The 23,164-nt window shown below is 50.7% G+C and overlaps 1 protein-coding gene across 4 annotated transcripts in view; it reads right to left on the bottom strand.

Annotated features, from left to right (window-relative positions):
* Positions 1-5,855, bottom strand: part of EFR3B (EFR3 homolog B) — a 361,584-nt gene extending 355,729 nt beyond the window's left edge. For 2 of the 4 annotated variants that reach the window (XM_088447581.1, XM_088447583.1), the window contains exon 1: positions 5,654-5,855. In XM_088447581.1, coding sequence (XP_088303707.1) covers positions 5,654-5,794 — 141 coding nt within the window. In that variant the 5' untranslated portion in view covers positions 5,795-5,855. The remainder of the gene's footprint in view (positions 1-5,653) is intronic. The other 2 variants (XM_088447582.1, XM_088447584.1) reach the window with 1 other exon arrangement.
* Between the last annotated feature and the right edge of the window lie 17,309 nt (positions 5,856-23,164).

Genomic DNA, 23,164 nt, shown 5'->3' with positions numbered 1-23,164 from the left:
TCATACACACGGAATGATTGTATACACTGAGAATTACACACAGCAATCAGAACCTGTGAAGTGGTACTGTGCAGCTGGTCACACACACGGAATGATTGTATACACTGAGAATTACACCCAGCAATCAGAACCTGTGAAGTGGTACTGTGCAGCTGGTCACATACACGGAATGATTGTATACACTGAGAATTACACACAGCAATCAGAACCTGTGAAATGGTACTGTGCAGCTGGTCACATACACGGAATGATTGTATACACTGAGAATTACACATAGCAATCAGAACCTGTGAAGTGGTACTGTGCAGCTGGTCACATACACGGAATGATTGTATACACTGAGAATTACACCCAGCAATCAGAACCTGTGAAGTGGTACTGTGCAGCTGGTCACACACACGGAATGATTGTATACACTGAGAATTACACATAGCAATCAGAACCTGTGAAGTGGTACTGTGCAGCTGGTCATACACACGGAATGATTGTATACACTGAGAATTACACATAGCAATCAGAACCTGTGAAATGGTACTGTGCAGCTGGTCACATACACGGAATGATTGTATACACTGAGAATTACACCCAGCAATCAGAACCTGTGAAGTGGTACTGTGCAGCTGGTCACACACACGGAATGATTGTATACACTGAGAATTACACATAGCAATCAGAACCTGTGAAGTGGTACTGTGCAGCTGGTCATACACACGGAATGATTGTATACACTGAGAATTACACATAGCAATCAGAACCTGTGAAGTGGTACTGTGCAGCTGGTCACACACACGGAATGATTGTATACACTGAGAATTACACATAGCAATCAGAACCTGTGAAATGGTACTGTGCAGCTGGTCACATACACGGAATGATTGTATACACTGAGAATTACACATAGCAATCAGAACCTGTGAAGTGGTACTGTGCAGCTGGTCACATACACGGAATGATTGTATACACTGAGAATTACACCCAGCAATCAGAACCTGTGAAGTGGTACTGTGCAGCTGGTCACACACACGGGATGATTGTATACACTGAGAATTACACATAGCAATCAGAACCTGTGAAGTGGTACTGTGCAGCTGGTCACACACACGGAATGATTGTATACAGACCCAGTGACTCCAGAATAACTTCTCTATTTCCCACCATTCTAGTATACAAAGTAACAAATGAGAAGTGTTGTTCTGGTCACATAAGAATGAGGCAGTGAAGGAGGGGGGGGGAGTGTGACACACAATGATCCCGGCTGAGGAAGTCTCTGTCTTCCTCTCATATACTGCAGTAATCACACTACTGAGATCATTACAGTAACAAGAGCCACTTCAGTGTGATAGGGACAGCCGGGCGCTGACTCTCTGTACTCGCCGTCCCCACACCTAAGATTCAATCAATGTGTGAGAAAAACCAATGCCATGGTCTGTGGATTATGTCCGTGTAATTAATGACTAATCCACCCCAACCTCCAAATACAAGAAAATAATTAATGAATTTATGCACAATACACGGTTAAAACAGTCAATATACACCCTGAACATATTGCTCATTGGCGGCAGTGATAAATAAGGATTACCCCAATAAAATCAGGACTTTCACCGTGCCAGATGCCTCCTTCCGCGCGCCTCGGATCTCAGATTCTCTCTCTACAGCAGTGACAGGCAACCCGATACACCCCAGGGGCCGCACTGGGCGGCCCTTTAACCGTCAGAGGGCCGCGCATTAAACGTTATCTCGCTAATACAGTAAAACGTTACATTTAATAAAAGAAAGAGACGGCTATCGGTAATGACATATCAGCAGCCATTTTAGACAAGTGTTACAAACCGGAACAAACAAATCAAAGCAGGAAGTAACTGGGGGGCGCAGGTGGGTGGTCCAGGGGACGTATTCCGCTCTGGGGGCGCCTCTTGCCCATCACTAGTCTGCTTTTAGTGCATTTGAAGTCAGCACGTTAAAGAAAAGCCACAAAATGTATTATGCCCTAAAACAGTTCATGGACTGTGCAATGTCCGCGGCCTACACATGAATCCATCCAGTAATCCTGGGAGCAGCGTCCCACTGATCTCAAACATCAGGGGGTAAATTCACTAAAGTGAGAGTTATTAGAAGTGATGTTGCCCATAGCAACCAATCAGATTCTACTTAACATTTAACTAGCACCTTCTAGAAGATAATAGCTAGAATCTGATTGGTTGCTATGGGCCACATCATTTTTAAAACTCACTTCTATAAACTCTCACTTTAGTAAATTTACCCCCAAGAGTGTAAACCATTGGGACAGCCATGGAAAATCCTAGATCAAAGACCTTTTGGTGTGTCAAAGTAATGAGAGTTCATTCACTACATTCATTAAACAATAAAACAGGACTAGAATGAAATGACAGGACAGCAAGCCGCCCGCGAAATGGATCAGAACTTAGAGCAAGGCAAGGGTATTGGTGTCCTCTATTTGCATGGTATCTCAATGACATCCAGCCCGCACCCCTGTGCCGGACGCATGGATATCACCTGCTATTATCTACCACAGATATTATTTGGTTGCGGCACAAATGTGTTTTCTCACCGTCGGATAGAAAGGACATCGCCAGCTGTAAATCAGGTTTATTCCCCAGTTACATAACACATTGACAGAGCAATAATGAAGTTACAGCAGAGGCATGGAATTTTAAATGCGCCAACATTAGGAAGGGACGGCTCAGTGATACAGAGGGCCGAATGCAAAACAATGGCCGAAAACATATTTTTAAAGCCCAGTAAACGAGAATAATAGAGGAACTAAGGAACTGTGACCAATCCATTCACCAAACAGGAAGACGACATGTTTCAGATAAGGCGACTTCTCAGAGCACGTTATCTGTGCGAGCTCAGATATATATTGGACTCTTTATCCATGTTGGTCACCTTTAGCTGAGTAGTGTTTTAATAACATTTCACAGAATACCAATGAGACCAACAGACTTGCTGGAGACCCCTCGTCCCTTGGTGTTTGAATCCCGCCGTTAACTCTGTGTTACCTTGGTCTATATCTCAGTCACCCAAAGTTAGATTGTAAGCTTCTCTGGCCTGAAAACTGCCTTCATTGCGGCAGAAAATCGTATACGCTACACGCCAAACAAAAAAATATAACAAGACAGTTTCGCACGCTATCAGAAATATTCAGGAATCAATTTAAATGTAAATTCCGCAGACAAGCAGCCCGGGGCCGCCTCTAAAGATGCTAATGTTCCTATGTTTTATTTTGTGTTATTTTATCCTATTTATATCCATCTTGTTTTATTCTAACGTTATGTGGAAATGTGAAATTTACAAGATCTCTCATTCTCTCAGGGCAAACATTTCATTGTGCCAGGCAGAGAGGCAGATATATTTACGGGGAATACCAGTGACAGCTTTGGGAGGGATGTGCAAATTAGAGGCTCCATCAATCACAGGGTTCTATGTACTAAGCCTTGGAGAGAGCTAAAGTGGAGAGGGATAAAGCACCAACCAATCAGCTCCTAACTGTCATTTTTCAAACTCAGCTTGTAAAGTGGCCATTAGGAACTGATTGGCTGGTACTTTACCTCAGTCCAATTTCTCTCTCTCCAAGGCTTAGGGGTCTATTTACTAAGCAGTGTTAGGAAACAGAGTGAACAGTGTTAAGAAAGTGATAAGGTGCCAGCCAATCAGCTCCCAACTGTCATTTTTCAAAAACAGCCTGTGAGATGACAGTTGGGAGCCGATTGGCTGGTACCTTATCACTTTCTTATCACTTTTCACTCTGTCCCCTAACACTGCTTAGTAAATAGACCCCTTAGTCCGTAGACCCCACAGTCACTAAGGCGGTCTGATACTCACAGACCCCACATCCTCGGCAGTAACATCCCCACACTGATAAGGCAGAGCTGGCGGTGCGGAATGTAACATAGCGACTGATTCAAAAGGTGGATGCAGCACCAATGTCGGACGCAAGCGTGCAATGTTTTCAGTCTGCGCGTGCATCCGAGTCGCACTGCGCACGAACCCTGATGGTTACCGCTCCGAGGTGCAAAATGAATTTGGACACAGAGTTATTTTCACTGGGCGTCTCTGTGTGGTAACAGAATGGCCGCCAGCCAAACGCGGGTGTGTCGCGGTCAGCGTCTAAAGACGATGTTGTACTGACACAGGCGGCCATGATCAAACAGAGAATCTGCACCTCCATAGGGCTGATGCAATCTTAGATGGTGCGTCTTCATACGCACGGCTACGGAGTAGCGTCGCAGCTGGTGGGCGCCTCAATAGGAAGACCATTAGCATATAGACGCAGTCGCAGCTGAAGCAAAAGACACAGAGGTGGCTGCAACAGACCACACATCTAAATCAGGCTCTATGCAAACACAGGTGATCTAATTATAAAGTAATAAATGCAATATGCAACATGAGTCACAAGAGTTATTAGTCCATGAAATCACAGATACCTGCCTCATATTGTAACAGAAGGGGGGGGGGTATGCACCGGCCATGAGCTGGTTACAGGACTATTATTATTAGGACTAGGGGAAAGTGTTGTAAACATTTGCAGCAGATTAAATTCATCATAGTAAAGTGACACAGATATAGGGTCATTCAGGCACAAATAGGGTGAAGGTTTCCCATGTAATTAGAGACCTGAGCTACTGTAAGACAGGACAATGTGCAGGCAAGAACAACACTACATTCCCCACAGCACATGTATCACACCACGTCCAGCTGGGGGACCCCTAAACACTGCAGTGTCCCCACAGCGACAGCATGTGACACCCACAGGATACAGATGTCTCCATGCACCATCCATTGTCCCAGCTGCAGGTCACACACCGGATACAGATAGATAGATAGATAGATAGATAGATAGATAGATAGATAGATAGATAGATAGATAGATAGATAGATAGATAGATAGATAGATACGAGATAGAAAGATATGAGATAGATAAATAGATAGATAGATAGATAGATAGATAGATAGATAGATAGATAGATAGATAGATAGATAGATAGATACAAATCCATATACAATACACTGTGCCAGCTGCAGGCCACACAGTATATACAGAGGACTCCATCTACCATACACTGTGCCAGCTGCAGGTCACACACAGGATACAGATATACAGTATATACAGAGGACTCTATATACCATACACTGTGCCAGCTGCAGGTCACACATAGGATACAGATATACAGTATATACAGAGGACTCCATATACCATACACTGTGCCAGCTGCAGGTCACACACAGGATACAGATATACAGTATATACAGAGGACTCTATATACCATACACTGTGCCAGCTGCAGGTCACACACAGGATACAGATATACAGTATATACAGAGGACTCCATATACCATACACTGTGCCAGCTGCAGGTCACACACAGGATACAGATATATAGTACATAGAGATGACTCCATATACCATACACTGTGCCAGCTGCAGGTCACACACAGGATACAGATATATAGTACATAGAGATGACTCCATATACCATACACTGTGCCAGCTGCAGGTCACACACAGGATACAGATATATAGTGTACACATATACAGGTTACAAACAGATACACCGTGAATAGAGTGTATACCCCCGGTAGTGCCCCTGTGGCCAGGGTGTGCAGGGTGTACAGGGATAGGCAGCTTCTTACCGTACATCGCTGCTCTGCTCTCCCCGACTGCAGCATCAGAGAGGGGGCTGGGGATGAATGGAGGAACTGGAGAGGCTCATTCAGCTTTGTGGAAGCCCAGCTCGTCTCCCGGGGAGGACTCTGTGCAATGTTCCCTCCCATCCTCTGCTGCTACTACCCTCCCTTCCCACACACGGGGACTACATCACAACCTCATTCTGCTGCTACTGCTCTCCCTCCCCGGTCCCCACACTACATCCCACCCTCACTCTGCTACTGCTCTCCCTCCCCGGTCCCCACACTACATCCAACCCTCACTCTGCTACTGCTCTCCCTCCCCAGTCCCCACACTACATCACACCTTCACTCTGCTACTGCTCTCCCTCCCCGGTCCCCACACTACATCCCACCCTCACTCTGCTACTGCTCTCCCTCCCCAGTCCCCACACTACATCACACCTTCACTCTGCTACTGCTCTCCCTCCCCGGTCCCCACACTACATCCCACCCTCACTCTGCTACTGCTCTCCCTCCCCGGTCCCCACACTACATCACACCTTCACTCTGCTACTGCTCTCCCTCCCCAGTCCCCACACTACATCACACCTTCACTCTGCTACTGCTCTCCCTCCCCGGTCCCCACACTACATCACACCTTCACTCTGCTACTGCTCTCCCTCCCCGGTCCCCACACTACATCACACCTTCACTCTGCTACTGCTCTCCCTCCCCGGTCCCCACACTACATCACACCTTCACTCTGCTACTGCTCTCCCTCCCCAGTCCCCACACTACATCACACCTTCACTCTACTACTGCTCTCCCTCCCCAGTCCCCACACTACATCCCACCCTCACTCTGCTACTGCTCTCCCTCCCCAGTCCCCACACTACATCACACCCTCACTCTGCTACTGCTCTCCCTCCCCAGTCCCCACACCCTCACTCTGCTACTGCTCTCCCTCCCCAGTCCCCACACTACATCACACCTTCACTCTGCTACTGCTCTCCCTCCCCAGTCCCCACACTACATCACACCTTCACTCTGCTACTGCTCTCCCTCCCCAGTCCCCACACTACATCACACCTTCACTCTGCTACTGCTCTCCCTCCCCAGTCCCCACACTACATCACACCCTCACTCTGCTACTGCTCTCCCTCCCCAGTCTCCACACTACATCACACCCTCACTCTGCTACTGCTCTCCCTCCCCAGTCCCCACACCCTCACTCTGCTACTGCTCTCCCTCCCCAGTCCCCACACCCTCACTCTGCTACTGCTCTCCCTCCCCAGTCCCCACACTACATCACACCTTCACTCTGCTACTGCTCTCCCTCCCCAGTCCCCACACTACATCACACCTTCACTCTGCTACTGCTCTCCCTCCCCACATACTACATCCCACCCTCACTCTGCTCCTGCTCTCCCTCCCCACATACTGCACCCTCACTCTGCTACTGCTCTCCCTCCCCACATACTGCACCCTCACTCTGCTACTGCTCTCCCTCCCCACATACTACACCCTCACTCTGCTACTGCTCTCCCTCCCCACATACTACATCCCACCCTCACTCTGCTACTGCTCTCCCTCCCCACATACTACATCCCACCCTCACTCTGCTACTGCTCTCCCTCCCCAGTCCCCACACCCTCACTCTGCTACTGCTCTCCCTCCCCAGTCCCCACACTACATCACGCCTTCACTTTGCTATTGCTCTCCCTCCCCAGTCCCCACACTACATCACACCTTCAATCTGCTACTGCTCTCCCTCCCCAGTCCCCACACTACATCACACCTTCACTCTGCTACTGCTCTCCCTCCCCACATACTACACCCCACCCTCACTCTGCTACTGCTCTCCCTCCCCACATACTGCACCCTCACTCTGCTACTGCTCTCCCTCCCCACATACTACACCCTCACTCTGCTACTGCTCTCCCTCCCCACATACTACACCCTCACTCTGCTACTGCTCTCCCTCCCCACATACTACATCCCACCCTCACTCTGCTACTGCTCTCCCTCCCCACATACTGCACCCTCACTCTGCTACTGCTCTCCCTCCCCACATACTGCACCCTCACTCTGCTACTGCTCTCCCTCCCCACATACTACACCCTCACTCTGCTACTGCTCTACCTCCCCACATACTACACCCTCACTCTGCTACTGCTCTCCCTCCCCACATACTACATCCCACCCTCACTCTGCTACTGCTTTCCCTCCCCACATCCTACATTCTCACTCTGCTACTGCTCTCCCTCCCCACATACTACACCCTCACTCTACTACTGCTCTCCCTCCCCACATACTACACCCTCACTCTGCTACTGCTCTCCCTCCCTACATACTACACCCTCACTCTGCTACTGCTCTCCCTCCCCACATACTACATCACACCCTCACTCTGCTACTGCTCTCCCTCCCCACATACTATATCCCACCCTCACTCTGCTATTGCTCTCCCTCCCACATACTACACCCTCGCTCTGTTACTGCTCTCCCTCCCCACATACTACATCCCACCCTCACTCTGCTACTGCTCTCCCTCCCCACATACTACACCCTCACTCTGCTACTGCTCTCCATCCCCACATACTACACCCTCACTCTGCTACTGCTCTCCCTCCCCACATACTACACCCTCACTCTGCTACTGCTCTCCCTCCCCACATACTACATCCCACCCTCACTCTGCTACTGCTTTCCCTCCCCACATACTACACCTTCACTCTGCTACTGCTCTCCCTCCCCAGTCCCCACACTACATCCCACCCTCACTCTGCTACTGCTCTCCCTCCCCAGTCCCCACACCCTGACTCTGCTACTGCTCTCCCTCCCCAGTCCCCACACTACATCACACCTTCACTCTGCTACTGCTCTCCCTCCCCAGTCCCCACACTACATCACACCTTCACTCTGCTACTGCTCTCCCTCCCCAGTCCCCACACTACATCACACCTTCACTCTGCTACTGCTCTCCCTCCCCACATACTACACCCCACCCTCTCTCTGCTACTGCTCTCCCTCCCCACATACTGCACCCTCACTCTGCTACTGCTCTCCCTCCCCACATACTACACCCTCACTCTGCTACTGCTCTCCCTCCCCACATACTACACCCTCACTCTGCTACTGCTCTCCCTCCCCACATACTACATCCCACCCTCACACTGCTACTGCTCTCCCTCCCCACATACTGCACCCTCACTCTGCTACTGCTCTCCCTCCCCACATACTACACCCTCACTCTGCTACTGCTCTACCTCCCCACATACTACACCCTCACTCTGCTACTGCTCTCCCTCCCCACATACTACATCCCACCCTCACTCTGCTACTGCTTTCCCTCCCCACATCCTACATTCTCACTCTGCTACTGCTCTCCCTCCCCACATACTACACCCTCACTCTACTACTGCTCTCCCTCCCCACATACTACACCCTCACTCTGCTACTGCTCTCCCTCCCTACATACTACACCCTCACTCTGCTACTGCTCTCCCTCCCCACATACTACATCACACCCTCACTCTGCTACTGCTCTCCCTCCCCACATACTATATCCCACCCTCACTCTGCTATTGCTCTCCCTCCCCACATACTACATTCCACCCTCACTCTGCTACTGCTCTCCCTCCCCACATACTAAATCACACCCTCACTCTGCTACTGCTCTCCCTCCCCACATACTACACCCTCACTCTGTTACTGCTCTCCCTCCCCACATACTACATCCCACCCTCACTCTGCTACTGCTCTCCCTCCCAACATACTACACCCTCACTCTGCTACTGCTCTCCATCCCCACATACTACACCCTCACTCTGCTACTGCTCTCCCTCCCCACATACTACACCCTCACTCTGCTACTGCTCTCCCTCCCCACATACTACATCCCACCCTCACTCTGCTACTGCTCTCCCTCCCCACATACAACACCCTCACTCTGCTACTGCTCTTCCTCCCCACATACTACACCCCACCCTCACTCTGCTACTGCTCTCCCTCCCCACATACTGCACCCTCGCTCTGCTACTGCTCTCCCTCCCCACATACTACATACTCACTCTGCTACTGCTCTCCCTCCCCACATACTACACCCTCACTCTGCTACTGCTCTCCCTCCCCACATACTACACCCTCACTCTGCTACTGCTCTACCTCCCCACATACTACATCCTCACTCTGCTACTGCTCTCCCTCCCCACATACTACATCCCACCCTCACTCTGCTACTGCTCTCCCTCCCCACAGACTACATCCCACCCTCACTCTGCTACTGCTCTCCCTCCCCACATACTACACCCTCACTCTGCTACTGCTCTCCCTCCCCACATACTACACCCTCACTCTGTTACTGCTCTCCCTCCCCACATACTACATCCCACCCTCACTCTGCTACTGCTCTCCCTCCCCACATACTACATCCCACCCTCACTCTGCTACTGCTCTCCCTCCCCACATACTACACCCTCACTCTGCTACTGCTCTCCTTCCCCACATACTACACCCTCACTCTGCTACTGCTCTCCCTCCCCACATACTACATACTCACTCTGCTACTGCTCTCCCTCCCCACATACTACATCCCACCCTCACTCTGCTACTGCTCTCCCTCCCCACATACTACATCACACCCTCACTCTGCTACTGCTCTCCCTCCCCACATACTACATCCTCACTCTGCTACTGCTCTCCCTCCCCACATACTACATCCCACCCTCACTCTGCTACTGCTTTCCCTCCCCACATCCTACATTCTCACTCTGCTACTGCTCTCCCTCCCCACATACTACACCCTCACTCTACTACTGCTCTCCCTCCCCACATACTACACCCTCACTCTGCTACTGCTCTCCCTCCCTACATACTACACCCTCACTCTGCTACTGCTCTCCCTCCCCACATACTACATCACACCCTCACTCTGCTACTGCTCTCCCTCCCCACATACTATATCCCACCCTCACTCTGCTATTGCTCTCCCTCCCCACATACTACATTCCACCCTCACTCTGCTACTGCTCTCCCTCCCCACATACTAAATCACACCCTCACTCTGCTACTGCTCTCCCTCCCCACATACTACACCCTCACTCTGCTACTGCTCTCCCTCCCCACATACTACATCCCACCCTCACTCTGCTACTGCTCTCCCTCCCAACATACTACACCCTCACTCTGCTACTGCTCTCCATCCCCACATACTACACCCTCACTCTGCTACTGCTCTCCCTCCCCACATACTACACCCTCACTCTGCTACTGCTCTCCCTCCCCACATACTACATCCCACCCTCACTCTGCTACTGCTCTCCCTCCCCACATACTACACCCTCACTCTGCTACTGCTCTTCCTCCCCACATACTACACCCCACCCTCACTCTGCTACTGCTCTCCCTCCCCACATACTGCACCCTCGCTCTGCTACTGCTCTCCCTCCCCACATACTACATACTCACTCTGCTACTGCTCTCCCTCCCCACATACTACACCCTCACTCTGCTACTGCTCTCCCTCCCCACATACTACACCCTCACTCTGCTACTGCTCTACCTCCCCACATACTACATCCTCACTCTGCTACTGCTCTCCCTCCCCACATACTACATCCCACCCTCACTCTGCTACTGCTCTCCCTCCCCACAGACTACATCCCACCCTCACTCTGCTACTGCTCTCCCTCCCCACATACTACACCCTCACTCTGCTACTGCTCTCCCTCCCCACATACTACACCCTCACTCTGTTACTGCTCTCCCTCCCCACATACTACATCCCACCCTCACTCTGCTACTGCTCTCCCTCCCCACATACTACATCCCACCCTCACTCTGCTACTGCTCTCCCTCCCCACATACTACACCCTCACTCTGCTACTGCTCTCCTTCCCCACATACTACACCCTCACTCTGCTACTGCTCTCCCTCCCCACATACTACATACTCACTCTGCTACTGCTCTCCCTCCCCACATACTACATCCCACCCTCACTCTGCTACTGCTCTCCCTCCCCACATACTACATCACACCCTCACTCTGCTACTGCTCTCCCTCCCCACATACTACATCCTCACTCTGCTACTGCTCTCCCTCCCCACATACTACACCCCACCCTCACTCTGCTACTGCTCTCCCTCCCCACATACTGCACCCTCGCTCTGCTACTGCTCTCCCTCCCCACATACTACATCCCACCCTCACTCTGCTACTGCTTTCCCTCCCCACATCCTCACTCTGCTACTGCTCTCCCTCCCCACATACTACACCCTCACTCTGCTACTGCTCTCCCTCCCCACATACTACATCCCACCCTCACTCTGCTACTGCTCTCCCTCCCCACATACTACACCCTCACTCTGCTACTGCTCTCCTTCCCCACATACTACACCCTCACTCTGCTACTGCTCTCCATCCCCACATACTACACCCTCACTCTGTTACTGCTCTCCCTCCCCACATACTACACCCCACCCTCACTCTGCTACTTCTCTCCCTCCCCACATACTACACCCCACCCTCACTCTGCTACTGCTCTCCCTCCCCACATACTACACCCCACCCTCACTCTGCTACTGCTCTCCCTCCCCACATACTACATCCCACCCTCACTCTGCTAATACTCTAACCAGCCCTCCTCTCACCCGTCACACTACATCATTGCCTTTATCTGCTACTTTTCTCCCCAGACCTCATCTCACCCGTCACACTACATCCCACCCTTTTTCAAGTTCAGCTGCTGTTGCTGGTGTTTCTACACGTTTGCAACAGCAACTCGTCCCCTTTACAGCTAATTGAATTGACCCCTTTGAAATAACAGAAGATGATTGGTTGCTTTGGTCAACTACTCCACTTTATTTCTCTCCAAAGCTTGTTACATCTCTTCATTTTAGTGACAAGAGTGGCGGAGTGAGACAGCTCTGTGTGATTTGTACTGTCATAGAGAGAGTGGCGGAGTGATTCAGCTCTGTGTGATTTGTACTGTCAGAGAGAGAGTGGTGGAGTGAGACAGTCTGTGCGATTTGTACTGTCAGAGAGAGAGTGGCGGATGGGGGAGACAGCTCTGTGTGATTTGTCCTGTCAGAGAGAGTGGCGAAGTGATTCAGCTCTGTGTGATTTGTCCTGTCAGAGAGAGAGTGGCAGAGTGAGACAGCTCTGTGTGATTTGTACTGTCAGAGAGAGAATGGCGGAGTGAGACAGCTCTGTGTGATTTGTCCTGTCAGAGAGAGTGGCGGAGTGATTCAGCTCTGTGTGATTTGTACTGTCAGAGAGAGAGTGGTGGAGTGAGACAGCTCTGTGTGATTTGTACTGTCAGAGAGAGTGGCGGAGTGAGACAGCTCTGTGTGATTTGTACTGTCAGAGAGAGAGTGGCGGAGTGAGACAGCTCTGTGTGATTTGTCCTGTCAGAGAGAGAGTGGCGGAGTGAGATAGCTCTGTGTGATTTGTACTGTCAGACAGAGAGTGGTGGAGTGAGACAGCTCTGTGTGATTTGTCCTGTCAGAGAGAGAGTGGCGGAGTGAGATAGCTCTGTGTGATTTGTACTGTCAGAGAGAGTGGCGGAGTGAGACAGGTCTGTGTGATTTGTCCTGTCAGAGAGAGTGGCGGAGTGAGACAGCGCTGTGTGATTTGTCCTGTCAGAGAGAGAGAGTGGCGGAGTGAGACAGCTCTGTGTGATTTGTCCTGTCAGAGAGAGAGAGTGGCGGAGTGAGACAGCTCTGTGTGATTTGTACTGTCAGAGAGAGAGTGGCGGAGTGATTCAGGTCTGTGTGATTTGTCCTGTCAGAGAGAGAGAGTGGCGGAGTGAGACAGCGATGTGTGATTTGTCCTGTCAGAGAGTGGCGGAGTGATTCAGCTCTGTGTGATTTGTACTGTCAGAGAGAGAGTGGCGGAGTGAGACAGGTCTGTGTGATTTGTACTGTCAGAGAGAGAGTGGCGGATGGGGGAGACAGCTCTGTGTGATTTGTCCTGTCAGAGAGAGAGAGTGGCAGAGTGATTCAGCTCTGTGTGCTTTGTCCTGTCAGAGAGAGAGTGGCAGAGTGAGACAGCTCTGTGTGATTTGTCCTGTCAGAGAGAGAGAGTGGTGGAGTGAGACAGCGCTGTGTGTTTTGTCATGTCAGAGAGAGAGAGAGAGTGGCGGAGTGAGACAGATCTGTGTGATTTGTCCTGTCAGAGAGTGGCGGAGTGATTCAGCTCTGTGTGATTTGTACTGTCAGAGAGAGAGTGGCGGATGGGGGAGACAGCTCTGTGTGATTTGTCCTGTCAGAGAGAGAGAGTGGCGGAGTGATTCAGCTCTGTGTGATTTGTCCTGTCAGAGAGAGTGGCAGAGTGTGAGAGCTCTGTGTGATTTGTCCTGTCAGAGAGAGAGAGTAGCAGAGTGAGACAGCGCTGTGTGTTTTGTCATGTCAGAGAGAGAGTGGCGGAGTGAGACAGCTCTGTGTGATTTGTCCTGTCAGAGAGAGAGTGGTGGAGTGAGACAGCTCTGTGTGATTTGTCCTGTTAGAGAGAGAGTGGCAGTGTGAGAGCTCTGTGTGATTTGTCCTGTCAGAGAGAGAGAGTGGCAGAGTGAGACAGCTCTGTGTGATTTGTCCTGTCAGAGAGAGAGAGTGGCGGAGTGAGACAGCTCTGTGTGATTTGTCCTGTCAGAGAGAGAGAGAGTGGCGGAGTGAGATAGCGCTGTGTGATTTGTCCTGTCAGAGAGAGAGAGTGGCAGAGTGAGACAACTCTGTGTGATTTGTCCTGTCACAGAGAGAGTGGCGGAGTGAGACAGCTCTGTGTGATTTGTCCTGTTAGAGAGAGAGTGGCGGAGTGATTCAGCTCTGTGTGATTTGTCCTGTTAGAGAGTGGCAGAGTGAGATAGCTCTGTGTGATTTGTCCTGTCAGAGAGAGAGTGGCGGAGTGAGACAGCTCTGTGTGATTTGTCCTGTTAGAGAGAGAGTGGCGGAGTGATTCAGCTCTGTGTGATTTGTACTGTCAGAGAGAGAGTGGCAGAGTGAGACAGCTCTGTGTGATTTGTCCTGTTAGAGAGTGGCGGAGTGAGACAGCTCTGTGTGATTTGTCCTGTTAGAGAGAGAGTGGCGGAGTGATTTAGCTCTGTGTGATTTGTACTGTCAGAGAGAGAGTGGCGGAGTGAGACAGCTCTGTGTGATTTGTCCTGTCAGAGAGAGAGTGGCAGAGTGAGACAGCTCTGTGTGATTTGTCCTGTCAGAGAGAGTGGTGGAGTGAGACAGCGCTGTGTGTTTTGTCATGTCAGAGAGAGAGAGTGGCGGAGTGAGACAGCGCTGTGTGATTTGTCCTGTCAGAGAGAGAGAGTGGCGGAGTGAGACAACTCTGTGTGATTTGTCCTGTCAGAGAGAGAGTGGCGGAGTGAGACAGCTCTGTGTGATTTGTCCTGTTAGAGAGAGAGTGGCGGAGTGATTCAGCTCTGTGTGATTTGTCCTGTTAGAGAGAGAGTGGCAGAGTGAGATAGCTCTGTGTGATTTGTCCTGTCAGAGAGAGAGTGGCGGAGTGAGACAGCTCTGTGTGATTTGTCCTGTTAGAGAGAGAGTGGCGGAGTGATTCAGCTCTGTGTGATTTGTACTGTCAGAGAGAGAGTGGCAGAGTGAGACAGCTCTGTGTGATTTGTCCTGTCAGAGAGAGAGAGTGGTGGAGTGAGACAGCGCTGTGTGTTTTGTCATGTCAGAGAGAGAGAGAGTGGCGGAGTGAGACAGCGCTGTGTGATTTGTCCTGTCAGAGAGAGAGAGTGGCGGAGTGAGACAACTCTGTGTGATTTGTCCTGTCAGAGAGAGAGTGGCAGAGTGATTCAGCATAGTGATGCATCCTGCCAATCTTCACGTGCATGCCGGAGTTAGTAACGCTGGTATGCATGACGAATACCGCAAAGGACAGCTTTCTTGGTAAGAGTGGTCCTTTGTGATGGAGGTATTTCCAGGTCTATGACCCAGAAGCCTCTCTGGTGTCCTTCTGCGCATGTGCAGAAGGACGCACGTGCCGCTGATGGTGTTGGGAGGGATCAGATTGGATCTCTTCACAGCGCTCTCAAGATTGAAGCCCATAGGCTTCTACCATCAGGAAGATGGTGTTACCTACCGTAACCAAGCCCCGGACTGTAATCGCATTCCGGGGCTTGATGCCAGCAGCGTATCAATAATGGGTGCAGGGTGTGCGGCGCACAAGGGCCCCTGTGTCCAGGGGGACCTACACCGCACACCCTGCACCCATACTTTCTAATTGTTACCACTCCAAAGTCCTAAGCTGTCTGGAGAGGCACAGAAAGCAGCAGACATTTTCCCGGAGATCTGTGCATGCGCAGTAGAGACATCGCCGGGAAAAAGGCTGCTGCACCATTTTCCCATTGTCCTGCGCATGCGCAGTAGACTCCGGGCACAGACTAGTGCCCGGAGTCTAATGAACCTGTCACATAGATACTTTTTCATCACTTTTTATTTGTTTGTTTATTATTTATGTCATTTTAATTCGTTCTTATTATATTAACACTTATTGATTATCTGTACACATCTATACTTTACACTTCACTATCACCGTTTTTCCCTATTCGTGTGATGCCCTGGGGATGGTCCTTGGCTGGATTCTTTTGGGGTGCCCTGCGCCTTAGACGTGAACCCCTTAATGTTAGGTACGCCGGTATAGAGGAGCCTTGACGCTGGCCCAGCGCTTAATCATATATTTGAAAATGTATGCAACTAATACCTCTGAATTATCATATAGGATTCAAGTATTCTTGCTGATATTATTGCAGTGTCCTGGAGGGAATATCCTCTTTTTCTGTGGTTCAGAGTAAACCCCGCCCTTTACAAGAACCTCTGCAATATCGTTGAGCTGATGTGAGCGACCACTACACTTTTATTTGCTGAACCTATCAGTGCGCTGCTGATGCCGAAAAGAGAGGAGGGGGCCCTGGATGGCGAAATACGCCCCTGCTTGGTACATATGAAAAATGCGGTCAAACCTGCATTTTCAGGGTTTGACCGCATTTCTCCCTTTGAAGCATCCCGCCCTCTGTGTGTTAGGAATGACCATCAATGATTCATAATCATTGATGGTTTATGGCCGATGTTGAATGTTTTTCCCATCGATGGGGGAGAACCAGATGGTCTCCCTTCATCGGCGGCAGAACATAACCGAATAGTTTATTTTATTTTTTTCAAGGTGTCGGGACACGGAGCATAGCTCCGCCCCCACACCCGCGAAGCCACACCTCCATCTCTGATTGGCCAATGAACCAGTCAGTCATGGACCAGGGATGACCATCGGTTGGTGAAGCTAACTATCTGCATCTCTGCCATCAATGGTAAAATCATCGGCCATTGACGGGCAACCATTGATGGTTTCTAACTATCGATGTCAATGGCCATCTTATCTGTAACGTCAGAGAGGAGCGGAGTGATACTGCTCTGTCTAATTTGCCCTGTCAGAGATAGGGGGGTGGAGTGATATGCAGAGCTGGGGTGAATCCTATCAGTGAGCACAGAGGTGGACATCTCACTCACTCCCCACTGAGAAGGGGAAGAGTCCACCTGCACCCTAAATTGTTGAAGAGAGGGGAAGTCAGACCCAATTATTGTGTGAGGGAAATACCACACAAAGAGCCCACATATGCGGATGGGAAAGGTCCCCACATACAGAAATCCACAGCAGCCAGTAAAGGTGGGGGGGTCACTTCAGAGCCGACGAGGCTAAACTAAATAGGAAGATGGAAGCTCCATAATACAGGGAAAGATGGGGTGGTACCATAAGTAAGTAAGGGGAAGTGCTGGTATAATAGATGTGTGATGGGAAGTGCTGGTGTGATAGATGTGTGATGGGAAGCGGTGGTGTAATAGATGTGTGATGGGAAGCGGTGGTGTAATAGATGTGCGATGGGAAGCGTTGGTGTAATAGATGTGCGATGGGAATCGCTGCTGTAATGCTGTAATAGATGTGTGATGGGAAGCGCTGGTATAATAGATGTGTGATGGGAAGCGCTGGTGTAATAGATGTGTGATGGGAAGCGCTGGTGTAATAGACGTGTGATGGGAAGCGCTGGTGTAATAGACGTGCGATGGGAAGCGTTGGTGTAATAGATGTGCGATGGGAAGCGTTGGTGTAATAGATGTGCGACGGGAAACGCTGCTGTAATAGATGTGTGACGGGAAGCGCTGGTGTAATAGATGTGTGACGGGAAGCGCTGGTGTAATAGACGTGTGACGGGAAGCGCTGGTGTAATAGACGTGTGACGGGAAGCGCTGGTGTAATAGACGTGTGACGGGAAGCGCTGGTGTAATAGACGTGTGATGGGAAGCGCTGGTGTAATAGATGTGTGATGGGAAGCGCTGGTATAATAGATGTGTGATGGGAAGCGCTGGTAGAATAGATGTGTGATGGGAAGCGCTGGTGTAATAGAGGTGTGATGGGAAGCGCTGGTAGAATAGACTTGTGATGGGAAGCGCTGGTGTAATAGATGTGTGATGGGAAGCGCTGGTATAATAGATGTGTGATGGGAAGCGCTGGTAGAATAGATGTGTGATGGGAAGCGCTGGTGTAATAGAGGTGTGATGGGAAGCGCTGGTAGAATAGACGTGTGATGGGAAGCGTTGGTATAATAGATGTGTGATGGGAAGCACTGGTATAATAGATGTGTGCAGAGGAGTAGCGCGGAAGCATGGCGCCCAGAGAAAGTGTATATCTTAGCGCCCCCTTCCTGTACTCAACTGTGCCAGTGGGGTATGGCCAGCCTGTGGGGGGAATACTGAAATGAAGAGAAAAACAGCAAACAGTGGCAGTATCACGCTGGGCATTGAGGTCCCATTGGAGGAATAGAATGCTTTGGTGATACACTATCTGGCAGTAAGGGGTAGCTGCTTTGGCACTGCTTTATGTAGGTATAGCACCTAGGATCTGACTTTTATCTCATTTGAATCATTGTTATCAATAGAGCAGATTGTATTATATATTCTGATCATTTAACTTATATTGACAGAATACATGTGCAAAAGCGAAATTCCACAGGGTGCACAGCTTATTACTGCAATCACTGCCCCAAGCAGCTGTCACTGGAGGGGGAACACCTATAGGAAGCTCCATTCTCAGCTATGCTCCTACTTCACACATATACATTGCACCTACAGCATATTAATGTGAGTACTACTAATCATGTTCTGTCTAACACCACTATTTCAGGTCTCCTAATACAGTATTTTTTAAAAGATCTTTCAAATAACACTGGCCCTGATTCAGACCCACTCGCGAGCGGCTGTCCGCTCGCAAGTGGGTCGATGTTCTGCACTGAGCATGCGCACGACGGAGGGAGCTCCGTCATGCGCATGCGCCAGACGCGACGAGCGAAGGAAAGTCCTTCGCTCGTTGTGTCTGATTAAAGGGGGCGTGCTGTCGATGTTGATTGACAGCACGCCCCCTTTGGTGGGCGTGCCGGCGGCGTGCCTCCCTGACGGGGGCGTTCCCACGGGAACGCCTCCCGTCAGAAGCCGGCCCACTGACATCACTAGTGATGTCAGTGGGAGTGATTTTGGCTCTGATAGAGCCAAAATCACTCCGGGGCTTGCGGTTAAAAACCTCAACCGCAGGCTCCGGCTCGCAGTTTCGATGGTCGCGATGGTCACGACCATCACGGCCATCAAACTGCACGCTCGTATAGGCTGTGGGTGGTGACCCACAGCTATACGAGCGTCCAGGAGGACGCTCCATTTTCATGGAGGGCGGCCCTCATTCAGAGCGTGCGCTCTGCTCAGAGCGTACGGCTCTGAATGAGGGCCACTGTGTGGTCATGCCTGGGAACACCTCATTACTTTATATAGCAAAGCAGTGACTTTTTTTAAACTCATACCTGCCAATAAGAAAAGGAGAGGAGGGGTGGTGACAGAAGCCAATAAGAAAAGGAGAGGAGAGGGGTGGTGACAGAGCCAATAAGGAGAAGGGAGGTGACACAGCCAATAAGAGAGGAGAGGGGAGGTGACAGAGCCAATAAGAAAAGGAGAGGGAGGTGACAGAGCCAATAAGAAAAGGAGAGGAGAGGGGTGGTGATAGAAGCCAATAAGACAGGAGAGGGGAGGTGACAGAGCCATTAAGAAGAGGAGAGAGGAGGTGACAGAGCCAATAAGGAGAGGAGAGGGGTGGTGATAGAAGCCAATAAGAGAGGAGAGGGGAGGTGACAGAGCCAATAAGAAAAGGAGAGGAGAGGGAATGGGTATGATATACCGTCGGCCGCATGGCTGGAGGTTCGACTCCCGTCAGCGGCAGCCCGACAGGAGCAGAGTGCGACGCAGAGGAAGGCCGACAGCGCTGGAAATCCCGATCGTGGATAGGTAAGTATTTACTAACCTAACCCTCCTTAGGGGTGCCTAACCCTAACTTCCCCCCCAAGTACCTAACCCTAACTTCCCCCCCAAATGCCTAACCCTAATCCCCCCTCTAAGTGCCTAACCCTAACCACCCCCTTCCCCGGTGCCTAAACCTAAGTCCCCTGGGGGGGTGCCTAACCCTAAGTCCCCCCCGGGGGTGCCTAACGCTAACCCTCCCTCCCCCTAGCCTAACCCTCCCAGGGGGGTGCCTAACCCTAAGTCCCCCCCCCGGGAGCCCTAAACCTAACCCTCCCCCCCCGCGGCTGTCCGCTCGTGGCACCCGGCATCACTACGATCGTGATGCCGGGCGCCGGTCTCCCGGCGTCGGGGAAATGCAGGCGTCTACATCCAGACACCTGGTATTTCACCCTTGCCGGGATAAGACAGTCGGGAAGCCGGCTGCCGGTATAAAGGCAGTCGGCTTCCCGATTGCTTCCCAAGGAGAGGGGTGGTGACAGAAGCCAATAAGAAAAGAAGAAGAGAGGGGAGGTGACAGAAGCCAATAAGGAGAGGAGAGGGGAGGTGATAGAAGCCAATAAGGAGAGGAGAGGGGAGGTGATAGAAGCCAATAAGAGAGGAGAGGGGAGGTGACAGAGCCAATAAGAAAAGGAGAGGAGAGGGGAGGTGACAGAGCCAATAAGAAAAGGAGAGGAGAGGGGAGGTGACAGAGCCAATAAAAAAAGGAGAGGAGAGGGGTGGTGATAGAAGCCAATAAGAGAGGAGAGGGGAGGTGACAGAGCCAATAAGAAAAGGAGAGGAGAGGGGTGGTGATAGAAGCCAATAAGAGAGGAGAGGGGAGGTGACAGAGCCAATAAGAATAGGAGAGGAGAGGGGTGGTGACAGAAGCCAATAAGAAAGGAGAGGGGAGGTGACAGAGCCAATAAGAAAAGGAGAGGAGAGGGGTGGTGACAGAAGCCAATAAGAAAGGAGTGGACGGGCAAAGAGCCGATCCCATGGTACATAGGGGAGGGAATTACAGATGAGAAGTGAATGTAATCACTCTGACAGGTCTCTCTGATCACTCTGTAATCACTCTGACAGGTCACTCTGTAATCATTCTGACAGCATGAAATGTAGAAACTGATCTCAGATCTGTATCTTATTTAGGATATAGGGGCAATATTCAATTAGATGCAATAAGTCTGTTGCCAGACTTTTCACCGACATCGAAGGTTTTGGGTGCGAAAAAGTATCGTGCTCGTCCCCGCATATCCCCGTATTCAATTCCAAATCGGGAAAAACAGGACCCGGCGAAAATGAAATGACCAAAAAACTGCTGTCATTTTTGGGGAAATGAGGCTGATACCCCCCAGAAGATGCTCTGACATGGGGGTTCACTATGGGTACCCCCAAATAGCCCTGCTGCAGGTATTAGGGGTGTTTAAATGGTCTGATTAGCTGCAATTTTGCGTCTTTGAAGAAGTGGTGAAGAATCGAATATAGCAAGTTTTTTTAAAAAAAAATAACTAATCAAATTTGGGGTGCCTGAAAATGGGTGCAAGCATATTTTAAAATAGGTAATGTGAACTTTTCTAAAATGTGAAAAATCCACCTGCTGCAACCACCTGCAAACAAAAATACACCTGGCGCATACTTGGGGACCCCCCTGAGTCTATTTCGCTAGTTTAGAAGTTTGTCCCCCAACTTTTTTTTTTCGCCTCCAAAAAAAAGTAGTTTTTTGGTGTGTCCCGTGGTACTTTTTAAAAAAATTTTGAAACACAATACCTTTGGGGGGACTGTCCAAGGGGTGCAGGGTGGTTTTTGGAAGTTTGCACCCCAAAACCCCAATTCTGCACTTTTTCTCGCCACCTATTCATAGATGATACTTTTTTGCAGGTCCTGATGCATTGAGTTTTTGCACTGGCAAAAAGTCAGAACAATTGAATACGGGGATAACTGGAAAGCGGCAAAAGTGATATCATCGGCGAAAAAGTATCGCCGATAACTGTTTTTGCCGCCAATTGAATATGGCCCATAAAGCAAACAAACAGAGATAATACAAACAGGTGGTCATCATACTGTGCAACGCCTCATGAATTCCGGAAACCTGAATGACGTCCTCTGTCCATTTTGGCGCCCGGAGCTCATGCTCCACTGGAACCACCCTCGCTATTCCCCTGGATGTGTGATGGGAAGCAGGGCCGGATTACTAATGGGGCGGGTGGAGCTACAGCTCCAGGCCCACTATTAAAATAGGCCCACAGGATTCAACACAGTGCAGACAGGAAAAAAAAAATCCCTGAGAACTCGGGACCTGATTCAGACCCGGTCGCAAGCGCTGAGTGCTCGCAACCGGGTCGATGGTGGCCCACAGCGCATACGCACGACGGAGCCGGCTCCGTCGTGCGCATGCGCGAGACCCGGCTAGCAACAGGCAAACCGTCACTCCAGGTCTCGCACCAAAGGGGGCGTGCTGTCGATGTTGAGTGACAGCTCGTCCCCTTTGGTGGGCGGGCTGGGGGGGTGGCTGCCCAAACGGAGGCATTCCCATGAGAACGCCTGTCATTTGGGGGCGGCCCCACTGACATCACGAGTGATGCCAGTGGAGAGATTCCGGCTCTGTTAGAGCCGAAATCTCTCTGGGGCATGCGGCCACGAGACCCTACTACAAGGGTCTCGTCGCAAGCCCGATGGTCTTGACCATCGCGACCATCATCATGGCCGCTCGCTGTAGCTGTGGGTGGTCACCCGCAGCTATGCGAGCGGCCAGGAGGCCATTCTAAAAAAAAACAAAACCCGGCCCTGATTCAGAGCGAGCGCTCTGTCAGAGCGACCGGGTCTGAATCAGGCCACTGTCTGCACTGCTTTGAATCCGACACTGCATTGCAGTGATGGAGTATCCTAAGTTTGGACCATTCACCCAGCAGCCCGCATCGGCTGTCAGAACTCACACGTCACTGGCTGTCCGAATATCCTCTCCCTGCAGTAGGAGGCTCCGCCCCATGGCACCCGAAGCCCTGCCCCCTTGCTGGCCGAAGCTCCGCCCCAGGTTGTACTAAAGTTCCCCATGCCATCTGCAATTGTGTCCCTTGGGTCACCATATGCTCCAGTCCCCCGGATCATCTGCAGCACAGTCCCATTCACCCAAAGGGCCACTACCCCCCTCCATGGGCAACATAATCAATAGCTGGGCACAGAAATTAAACTACAGTATAAGGTCAGCCTATCGAGTGG

The sequence above is a fragment of the Taudactylus pleione genome, unplaced genomic scaffold (assembly GCF_031769625.1).
Source record: "Taudactylus pleione unplaced genomic scaffold, aTauple2 ptg000434l, whole genome shotgun sequence".
In the NCBI taxonomy this organism is placed as follows: Eukaryota; Metazoa; Chordata; class Amphibia; order Anura; family Myobatrachidae; genus Taudactylus; species Taudactylus pleione.
This window is presented reverse-complemented; position numbering and strand designations above follow the sequence as displayed.